Genomic DNA, 12,131 nt, shown 5'->3' on the forward strand with positions numbered 1-12,131 from the left:
CGATTCAAAAATGAGTTGAGTTTGAATAAAATAAAACTCTATTTAATTTGGTTAGTGAATAAAACTCGTGAACAAGTTCATGAATAGATTCATGAACAAAACTTGAGAGTATTTATATTTGTTATTATTTAAATATTTTGTTATTTATCTTTGTATTATGATAATGATGTTTATGTTTATTTCAACAATGTTATGGTATTTATTTTAAAATTTTATATTTATATTTATTATATTTTTTATTATATAAAAATAAATTTTAATGAGTTTAATTTAAAAAAAAATTATGATGACCTTGAACTCAGTTCGCCATAAAATTCTTTATCATATTAAATGAGTCAGCTGAATTTATCAAAATCCTAACGAGTCAGCTCAAACCAAGCAAAGTATGAGTCGGGTTAGGTGGCTTGCCTTACAATCCTAAACTTGAAGGTAAAAAATATTTTTATATATATATATCTAATATATCTCAAAAGGGTGTTTGTTAATCAAAATAAGAGGGAGAAAATGTTAGATATGAGAAGTGTTTTAGATGTTTAGCATTTTCAACGTATTTGTTAAATTTATCTGACAATTTTCAAAAAATCTCACATGACCTCTTATCTCTCATTTTAAGATAAATTTATCCGACCTCTTCTCTCGAATAAATTTATCCGGCTCTTTCAAGATAAGACTCAATTACTTATATACACTTTATAGGATAGTTAATGCCATTTAATGCATTTTAAAGATTTAATTTTATTAAAAAAACTTATTTATTTAAGTCTTATAATTAATATTATTTAATATATTTTTAAATTGTTATATGTTTTGACAATTTTTAAAATTTAAATGACATTATTCATTTCATTAATTTTTAAAATTTAAATTTCTCTCTCTCTATATATATTTTATTAACTAATATAATTCATTTCACCAATTTTTAAATTATTTTATTTAATTTTATATTTTATTATCTATTATAAAAATATGTTTTGGCCATTTTTAATTATCTAGGTGGAATTATTATAATTCTAATAATAATTATTTCTACTTTTCAACTCCTTTTAAATTTATTTTTGAACATGAATTTAGAAATAAAATATTATTTTTAATTTTAATTTTTTTGACAATTCATATTAATCATAAATTTAATAATAAAAATATTTTAATAAAAAAACTCTTATCTTGGTACTTATCATATGTATTAACAAATATATAAAAAAAAATATAATTATCAATAGATTTCAAAAAATTTAACAAACATTCTGATAGAAATTTTGGAATACAGTCTTATCTTAATCATTTAATATCTTAATTCAAAAATATATTTTAAATTTATTTTAATACATTTTATTTTACTTATTTTAACAAATAATCTCAAATGTATACTTACATTTTTGACCGGTGAATTAAGGACACGGTATACGAAAACTTGTTATAAAAAAAAATGGAACAAATAAATCATCATGAAATGAATTCCAGCTGACGTCAAATTCAAATCAAAGGCAGCCAGGAAGTCACTGGTATCTCTAAGCCGTTGAAACGGTCAACTTCGTACATTACTTCCAGACCAAAATTAGCTACTTTGGGCCATCTATAATGGGCGCAGCAGCCACAGACAACCCCCCGCGTGCGGCGGAGTTGGAGCTTTGACCTACTCCTCCTCCTTCCTCACGTCTCGGATCCATCCTTCCATCCATCCAAATTCAAATCAATCTCCGCATATATATAAGAAGCAGAGAGCATTACCGATTGTTGTCGCAGAGAGAGAGAGATCAGATATGGGTCCGAGATCGTCAGTCGCAGTGACGCTCTCTTGCCTCCTGGCTGTGGTGCTGATCAGCTCGTCGGCGTCGGCTTTCAACATCAGCCGGCTGCTCGGCCGGTTCCCGGAGTTCAGCGTCATGAGAGATCTCCTCAACCAGACCGACCTGGTCGGGGAGATCAACAGCCGCCAGAGCATCACCATTCTCGCCGTCGACAATGGCGCCCTCGGCTCCCTCTCCGGTGAGCCGCTCGAGCTCGTCCGCCGGATCCTCAGCGTCCACGTCATCCTGGACTACTACGACATCCCCAAGATCCAGCAGCTCTCCAGGAAGCAGAGCATCGTCACTACCCTCTACCAGTCCTCAGGCGTCGCCGACTCCATGCAGGGGTTTCTGAACATCACCTCCACCAAGGACCATAAGATCGGCTTCGCCTCTGCGGTGAAGGGCTCTCCCGTCGACGTCAAGCTCGTGAAGATGGTGGCTTGCCAGCCTTACAACATCTCGGTACGTAAATAATTATACGTACATGTTTCCTTGTAAATGGACACATATATATATATATATATAGCATTTCATGAATAAATTGATAGCTAGCTAGTTAGATAAAGTTGTAATACCTTCTAAATGTAAAAATGCTTGATCGCATAATTGATATATTATAAATCAAACTTATACAGCAAGAAAATACTAATAATTAGATGTCCTTAACTATATATATATATATATATATATATTAGACTTACTTCTCACATTTAATTATGTAACAGGTGCTCCAAGTCTCCGGTGTCATCACACCTCCCGGAATCGACGGGAAGGCTTTCTTGACGCCAGGGCCAGAGCCAAAAAAGTCGGCGCCGGTGCCTGCACCAGCTCCATCGAAGCACAAGAAGAATATTAAAAGCCCGGCCCCGAGTCCAGACGCAGAGGAAGCCGAGGCTCCGGAGGCCGAGTCACCGGCGAACTCACCAGCAGATTCACCCGGTCCAGCTGCCGATGCAGATGAGGACCCCGCCGCCGATGAGGAGTCCGACGACGAGGCTGCGCCAAGTCCGACAAGCTCCGCCGTGCACTTTGCTTCCAGCTCCCTGGGAGGCCTGGTTTTGGCAGCGGTGGCGTTGGGCGCTGCTTTCTAACTTCTCTAACAGCCAGATGCAGTAATGTCATCGCCGCATGCAACCAAACCAAACATGTACGCAACGGAAAACGGGAAGTGAAACTTGTTGATCGGAAGTTAGACACTTCACGGATATCATTGTAATTATGCCATTGCTAATGCTTTCTAGCTAGCTACCAAATAATTAAGGAGGATCTGTAAACGTTTTCTCGTTTCTATGCATTTGTTCGGCTGAAAAGAAAATAAAAAAAAATAAAAAACTAAAAGAGATATTTCCGATTATGATTTTGTTTCACATCTGCATTTTCTGATTTGGAGTCAATTTCCAAAGCGCACAGCCACTATAATTATACAAATTTTTCCGGCAGGGGATATATCATCAATTAATCCTGTGGAGACGAAACTAAGTTACAAAGCTGTAGATCAGTTTAGATATATGGAACAAGTTAATGTGTGTTGGAAAATCATGCATATATATAATTATAATTATGGTTGAATATCTAATATATTTTGGTTGGTTGTGGTGGCTTAAGGTGTACGTGGCTTATGTTTATATATATTTTTTAGAAGTTTGTTTATAAAAAATTAGATAATAATATTATTATCGCCTAAACATGATAATGAATTTATTTATTGAAAAATTCGTTTCTAAGATTCAAGAATATTGTAAAAAGTAAAGGATCAAAAGGCACTATTTTATTGACTAGATCTTAATATTTTGCAAATAAAACATCTTCTTTAAAACATCCAATTCACCTTCTCTTGGGTGTGTGGTGCCATGTTATTGCATCATTCTAACAGTTATGTCAAAGGATTCTCATATCGGTTTGTTTTCGGACAATTGCGTGCATCCACAGTAAGTCCCAAATTCCATTGGTTCAATAAAAATTCCAGTTTACATAACCCCTATATGTCTTAGCAGTTCTTTGCGCTTTTCCTTCCAACTGAGACTAAAGCGATCTTAAGCTGTGTTAAACTTGATCCGGATTTAACTATGGGCTTCAAGGTTTTCCATGCTTGGCCCTGCAATTCTTTAAGATTTTTTATGGCGTGCATCCATAATGAGCCCTAGTATTTCCTCTCGAAAACCTTAGTTTAAGTAGTTCATTGTAAGTCTTAACAGTCTTCATCTGTTTGGATTATGAACCTTAGATGTTCTCGCACATTTTCACTCTGATGCTAGGTTTATCTGTCCATCCATCCTTTATTCTTTTTAGTGAACTCTAGATCATTCTCGCTCATTTTTACTTCTGATGCTAGGTTTTTATGTTCACCTCTCTTTTATTCTCTTTTTATGCATTCATTGTCTAGAAAACAAAATACACACAAAAAAAGATTGCAACATGGTGACTGCTCTTTATTTAGACAATTTGAAAATATATCAAATATCATAAGGTAAATACAAATTTAGTGATTAGTATTTTAATTCGTCGCCTATCTTACTTCCTTTTGTAGTATATAGGTATTGGGCTCGATCATTTTCTAGATTTTGTAAAGGCCCTCTCAATTGGTGTCTAGTTTTCCTTCTTCTCTAAGGGCATTAGTTACAACCAACTTTCATAACATGAGATCTCCATCTTCCAATGGTTGGCTTTTTACCCTTAAGTTATAGTACTTTGCCACATTTCTTTAATAGGTCGTTGCCAATCTAATACATGTCTGGTCTCTTTGTTCTTCTAATAAGTCTAGGTTCCCTTTTAAAGTTTCAAAGTTATTTTCTTCGTTGAATTCGTTCATTCATAGAGATTGAACCCAAATTTCTACTGGTATGAATGCTTTTGTACCATAGAACAAATTGAACTGGGTCTCATATGCTCATAGTATAGAGGATAACTCATTTACCCAAGTTCCCTTAGTCTTTTCTAGCTGAGTCTTAAACCCATACATAATAGTTCTATTACTAACTTCTGAGGGTATGCTACTGAGGCCATCCTTAACTGTATCCTTGAACCTTCATAGAATTATTTGAAGGCGTCATAATCAAATTGATTCTCATGATTCATGTTGATGATCTTAGGAAGATTAAATATGCATATAATATCCTTCCATACCATTGAGTCCACTTTCTTTTTAGTGATGATGGGTACGTAATGGCTTTTCTTCCACCCATTGTATGAAGTAATCTATGGTTAGAAGAGAAATTTTCACTGCCCCGTTGCTTATGGAAATGGGCTTAGGATGTCCAAACCCATTATGCAAATGAGGTTGGCTGAAAGATGTTCTGAATAGTAGAGATGGGGTACATTGAATAGCACTACAAGAATTTGGGAGATTTGGGTAGCACTACAAGAATTTGGGAGATTTACCCAAATATTATACGTGGGTATTTATCCATACATAATGGTAATATGTGTGGATGATTAAACTAGACAAACTTGTTATATTATCCACATTTATTATGTATAGGTAAATTGATATACACACTTATTTTGACGAAAAAAATTTCCTTTACTTTCAAAGGTTGAGATATTTTTTGGTAAAATTTTAATTGATATGACATTTATTTTGAATTATATTACCCACACATATTAATAAATGTTACGCATGTGTGGGTAATTATTTATAAACTTACCCAAACATAATTACAAATTATATATATGTGTGGGTATCCACGTATTAGTTGATGTGACATTTTTTTGGATTATACTGCCCACACATATTAATAAATGTTACATATGTGTGGGTAATTATTTATAAACTTACCCACACATAAATTACATATTATACGTGGGTATTTACCCACACATAATGATAATATGTGTGGGTGATTAAATTAGACAAATTATTACATTATCCACATTTATTATGTGTGGGTAACTTGATATACCCACACTTATTTTAGCGAAATTTTTTTTCTCTACTTTCAGAGATTGGTAGGATATTTCTTGATAAAATTTTAATTGATGTAACATTTATTTTGGATTATATTACCCACACATATTAATAAATGTTACACATGTGTGGGTAATTATTTATAAACTTATCCGCACATAATTACAAATGTTATATTTATGTGGGTACCTACGTATTAACTGGATTAGCAGTTTTTTGGATTATATTACCTATAAATATTAATAAATGTTACTTATGTGTGTGGGTAATTATTTATAAACTTATCCATACATAATTACAAATATTATATAGGTGTGGATATCCATGTATTTATGATTTTATACTTAAATTACAAAACCACGTCGTTTTAATTTTTATAATTTAAAATAATTTATTTTTTATTTTATTTACAAATACAAATAATAAACTTAAAACTAAATCTCTATACTAAAATTCCCCCTTTCTTAAAATTAAATCCCTCTTTTGCTCATCAAGCTTTTTTGCTCATTTGTTTATTTCTAAAATTCCTAAAACCTTAATAAATACATGATACCATTAAGCTCATAAAAAGTTCCTGTAGGAATAGAAATAAAGTTGCGAAGCTCTAGACATTTTCTCGTCATTTACAACGTTTCTCATACCGGTTAATTTTTAGGTCTATCTCGGTCTCTTTTAACCTTGTTTATGATCTCATCTCTTCTCTTCTTATATTCTCTCTTTTCTCTGATTTTTTTGTGTTTAGGGTTATATTTACAGTTTTTTCTTATTCAATCTATTTTCATTAATTCTAAATAGAAAAGAATTATTAAGATTTAACTAACACTATGATAAGCAATTCTTAATATAATTCTGTAAATGCACGAATATAATTATTAAGCTACTATAATTAAGTATTAATTATTTATTGATAATACAATATATTAAAAATTACGAACATATTAAAAAGAATACAATATATGATGTGGATCGTGCTGCATTAGTGTATTTGAACAAGCACGATGGAAAGATTTTGAGGATATCGTCGTAGTGATCAATGTTCGATCTTATGGGCATTGCCGCTATTGTTATAATTTTTTAGCCATTTTAAATTGTCTTTTATGATTATTTATGATTTTTTTATTATATGTCCATTTGTTTGGTTGGGAGCAATTTCCTAGTACTTCTGGGACAACATGGACTAGTGAGGAGTCCAGTCGTCCAACCTACAATCAATTGGTTAAAGATTTGAAGCAGTACAAGGCTCTTTTTGAAGATCTCCAAAGAGACGTAAATATGCTACGACAAGTGTTGATTGAGAAGAATATTATGCCTTCTCCGTCTACTCCATATGTACCATCGGATCATAGTTCAGGATGATCCCGCATCGACCCTTCCTGCCTCGACTCATCTAGCTCCAACCTTTCCCTCTATTCTACTGAACATGAATTTAACGACGAGATTTAATAATTTGTTTTATGTTTTTTTTCATATATGTTTGAACTTTTTAGGTGACTTTATGATTTTATGCTTATTTTGTAATTTTATGATTTTTTTGGTGCGCTTATGTTTGAACTATATTATAATAGATATTGCAACAATTGAAATTTTAAATATAAAATTTTAGCTTTGCCCACCCATAATTAATATGTTTTTTAGCCACACATATGGAAATTATCCTCTTATACGAAAATTATTTTTTATATTATTGCCCACACATAATATGTTTGTTATCCATGTTATATTTTTTTTAGCCACACATATTCAAAATTTTTTTAAATTATTATCCACACATAATATTTTTTTACTTACACATAACGTTTTTACCCACATATATGAAAATTATTTTTTATATTATTACCCACACATAATCTTAACTTTACCTACATATAAAAACAAATACACATGTCATGCCATATCATCATCCAATTAAATTCACGTCATCAGCTACGTTACAATTACAACTTATTGACATAAAAATACCTACATATACAGAAATATTTACCTACACATATATGTGTGGGTAATATATTAAGCTTTACCCACACATCTTGACATTTGCATTATGTGTAAAGAAAAATTATAGTTGACACATAAGATAATTTTTATCCACATTTACGTGTGTGGGTAAATCCTTCAAATTCTTGTAGTGGGAGGGCTTGCCTTTGACACCTGTCACATCGCTGCACCTTTTTTAGGGCATCTTCCTTCATTATTAGATAGAAAAAAATCTGTTCGAAGCACTTTGGCATCTAGTGCTCTTGATCCTAAATGTTTCCTACAAATTCCTTCATGAACTTCTGCCAAGGCATACTTGGCTTCTTGGGGACCCAGACATTTGAGTAGAGACATTGTGAAGGCTTTCTTGTACAATACATTGTCAATGAGTGTGAATCGGGCTCCCAAAACCTTTATTCGCTTTACCTCTATTGGATTAGTAGGAACTTCTCTTGACATTAAATACTTTCTTATTGGGTTTTTCCAATCCTCAGCCTGAGCAGTTCTTTCTCCTTAATAATTAGTCATTTGAGGACTTCTACATGCAACCTTTCCACTGTTTCTTTTGATAAGGCCAATTTAGACAAGGCATCAACATGATTATTTAATGACCTATTAATCTACAATAGTTGAAAGTTTTTGAATAATTGCGTTAATGCTTGTACTTCTATCAAGTATTGAGCCATTATTAGCTCTATGGCATCTTATGGCCCTAAAATTGCTACACTACTAACTATAAGTCGTTGTGGGCCATTAGTCTTTCTACTCGTAGTTTCTTTGCCAAATTCATTCTTCCAATCAAAGATTCATATTCTATTATGTTGTTTGATCTTAGAAATGAAAAATGAAGTGAATACTCCAGGGTATCTCCTTTTGGAGACACTAACACTACTCCAACCCCACTTCCCTATGAGTTGGAAGCTCTATCAACAAACAATTTCCATTCCAACTCTTCCAATTTTTTATGCTCTTTTTCATGTGTACATTCCACAATAAAGTCTATCAAAGCTCGACCTTTGATTGCCTAACATGGCTAGAAGTGGATATCTGCAAAATATATTTGTTAGCCTAGACAAATGAATTTTCCAAGAAAACAGGTTGATACAAAGTGAGTGATTCTTACAGTGGTATTGATTTTGTTCCCTAAAGTAGCGCAATAACTACACACTTACTTGCAAGTCCTGAATTTCCAAGGTTGCATTTCTATCCACGTATTTCTTGAGAGTTTCCTTGTTAAATGTTGAGCAAATATGTGACATCCTTTTTCTACTGGTTGTTGATTATAAAATCCTTAATAAATTCCCTCCTTAGTTGCTCAAAAGATGAAATGGAGCCTTTCATTAGACTATTGAACCAAGTTTGAGCATGATCTGTCAGAGTCAGAGAGAAAACTCAACATATAATGGAATCTTCTCATCCATGCAATAACATTCATTATTGACTTAGTTTTGAATATGGGCACAGAAATCCCTCTTACTTGAGTACGTAGTGAGCTCAGCATCTTGAATTTGGATGGGAGAGGTTTTTTAATTATTTCAAGAGTGAAAAGGGATCTTCCTCCTCTACTGGTCTTCTTTTACTAGTACTAGTTTCTTTTGCTCCAATACTTGTTTGATTATGTTCTTCATATCAACTATCTATCGTGCATTGAAAGTGGTCTGATTTTTAGTCTCAAACTCTTTTATGGGCTAATTTTTTGGAAGGACACCAACTTCTCCTACATTCGTACTTTCCACCACTTTGTAGTCCCTATGTGGCTGTATGTTTCCAGTTTCATCTTGCTCTACACTTGTGCCAACCCCTACCTATCAAACTAGGTCCATTTCTTATTACCAAATTAGGTCAAGGAGAGTTCCCAGACACTCATTTCTCGATAGACTTGCAATAAGGGTGGATCCTCTGGTTAACTCTCCTAGAGACCTCCTCTCAAAGTCTCTTGCTTGGTCTCATGTGCTGGGTCATTCTACTCATTTTTAACATAGTTTGCGAAGTTGGTGGTAGTGAGGTGTGAGGCATGACATTCTACAAGAAAATTGTCATTTCTTAGAGAACCCTAGTGCTCTCATCATGTTGTTTTCGAGGGTTTTATACTTCCTTAGAGGGACAGTATATAGGGTAGTCCTAAAAGCCCCCGAAGCCCCTACCAGGAGAGTTTCCCGCTACCTTAGGAGGATCAAAGGATTGTTAATGTCATGTCTTTTGCTTTGCCTATATTACCACCTGCTTTTGATCTTGTGCAAGTTGTTTTGAAAGTTTTTATTTGGCTTTTTGATCAAGTTCCCACATATGGTTCTAATAGTTGTCACTTGAGCTTAACAATGATTTTTTCTTTGCTATGGAATTCGTCCCCAAACTCTAACAATATTGCAAAAAAGAAAGGGTAAAAGGCACAAGACATTATTTATGCGAACACTTCAATGTCTAAGTTAAATTCTCAAATGAGATTACTAAACTCTTAGAAGAGTTGAAACGTCTAATCTAAGTGGAGTCTTCTCTGGGTTGCTTATTTTTGAATATCTCGAGAAAGTGTTGTTAGCTCATAATTCAAACTCCTAAGGTAGCTAGTCGTTTAGGATCAACCCATGCATCAACTCCCAGTACAACTTTGGTGACCTAACAACTTGTCTTATGTGAATTTTCTTATTTTCTTGAACATCATCACTTGTGCCCTTTAATATGGATGTAAATGGTTCCCTAATAAATTCCAATTAAATTTAGTTAATGTAAAAATAGGCATAAAAATGAGGTACAAATACAAGATTTACGTGAAAATTTATTAAAACAAACATATAAATAAAGTTAATCAAAATCTTATTTACATTGCTATCCTTTAAGGGGGTGTTTGTTAATCAAGATAAGAGGGAGAAAATGTCAGATATGGAAAGTATTCCGAATGTTTGGTCTTTCCAACGTGTTTGTTAAGTTTATCTGACCATTTTCAGAAAATGCCTTATATGACCTCTTATCTCCCCCTTTCAAGATAAATTTAGCTGACCTCCTCCCTCAGATAAATTTATCTGACTCTTTCAAAATAAGACTCAATTACTTATCTACCTCTTGTAAGATAGTTAATGTCATTTAATGCATTTTAAAGATTTAAATGAATTAAAAAACTTATTTATTTAACTCTTATAATTAATATTATTTAATATATTTTTAAATTATTATATGTTTTGACAATTTTTAAAATTTAAATGACATTATTCATTTCATTGATTTTTAAAATTTAAATTTCCCTCTCTCTATATATTTATTAACTAATATAATTCATTTCATCAATTTTTAAATTATTTTATTTAATTTTATATTTTATTATCTATTATGAAAATATGTTTTGGCCATTTTTAATTATTTAGGTGGAATTATTGTAATTCTAACAATTATTATTTATACTTTTCAACTCTTTTTAAATTTATTTTTGAACATGAATTTAGAAAATAAAATATTATTTTTATTTTTAATTTTAATCTTAATTTTTTTGACAATTCATATTAATCATAAAATACTATTTTAATCATAAATTTGGTAATAGGGATATTTTGGTAAAAAAAACCCTTATCTTGGTGCTTATCATATGTATTAACAAACACGAAAAAATACAGTTACCAGTGGATTCTAAAAAATTTAACAAACAGTCTGATTGAAATCTTGGAATGCTTCCCGGCCTTATCTTAACTATTCCATATCTTGATTCAGAAAGTATTACAATCTTATTTTAATACCACCTTATCTTGCTCATTTTAACAAACGCCCCCTAAATGAATTAAATAATAGAAACTCTTAAAATAATGACAACTTTGCAATTTAAAACTAGAAAAATGTTATTGGTATATCATAACTTACATCTTAGACTACACAATGTAACTAAAATGTCTAAAATATCTCTCACCTAAGGTGGTAAGGTGGCGGTGAAGTGAGAGGTATTTTTGTCATTTGTGATGCATTATATAGCCTAAAATATAGCCTAAAGGGTACCAATAATATGGTTCTTAAAACTATGTTTCAAAGGTGTTCTCATATGTTTCAAAGGTGTTCTTAGAGTTGGGAGACTTTAAAGAACATATCAAACTTTAATGTCTTTCTCAAAGTTCTTTTGGGTCTATCTCTTACCTCTTTTTTTGACTATTTGTTCTATTTCATCAACTCTGCTCACATGAGCGTCTCTTAGTCTCCTTCTCACATGACCAAACCATCTTAATCTAGTCTCTCTCATCTTCTCCTCTATTGGCACTACTCATACCTTATTACAAATAACTCCATTTCTAATTTTATCTTTTTTTGTATGGCCACACATTCATCTTAACATCCTCATCTCCGCTACGCTCGTCTTTTGCTCATGCTGGTATTTGACTGCCCAACATTCTGAGTCATACAACAAGATTTGTCTTATAGCTGTCCTATAGAATTTTTCTTTCAGTTTTAATGGGATTTTACCATCACATAACACCCCCGATGCATTTATT

At 32.5% G+C, this 12,131-nt stretch overlaps 1 protein-coding gene across 1 annotated transcript; it reads left to right on the forward strand.

The window, feature by feature from the left end:
- The first annotated feature begins 1,760 nt into the window (after positions 1 to 1,760).
- On the forward strand, positions 1,761 to 3,032 carry LOC127812778 (fasciclin-like arabinogalactan protein 3). Its single transcript, XM_052353307.1, has 2 exons — positions 1,761 to 2,252; positions 2,516 to 3,032. The coding sequence occupies exons 1-2, from the start codon at positions 1,761 to 1,763 to the stop codon at positions 2,879 to 2,881; spliced, it is 858 nt and encodes a 285-aa protein (XP_052209267.1). The 3' UTR covers positions 2,882 to 3,032.
- The last annotated feature ends 9,099 nt before the right edge of the window (positions 3,033 to 12,131 follow it).

This window comes from Diospyros lotus, chromosome 11 (assembly GCF_014633365.1).
Source record: "Diospyros lotus cultivar Yz01 chromosome 11, ASM1463336v1, whole genome shotgun sequence".
Lineage (NCBI taxonomy): Eukaryota > Viridiplantae > Streptophyta > Magnoliopsida > Ericales > Ebenaceae > Diospyros > Diospyros lotus.

What these genes read in the sequence shown, in the direction of transcription:
- LOC127812778 (XM_052353307.1), top strand. Translation starts at nt 1,761, where the DNA reads ATGGGTCCGAGATCGTCAGTCGCAGTGACGCTCTCTTGCCTCCTGGCT. An exon ending in GCCAGCCTTACAACATCTCG is followed by an intron (nt 2,253 to 2,515) that starts GTACGTAAATAA and finishes ATTATGTAACAG; the next exon opens with GTGCTCCAAGTCTCCGGTGT.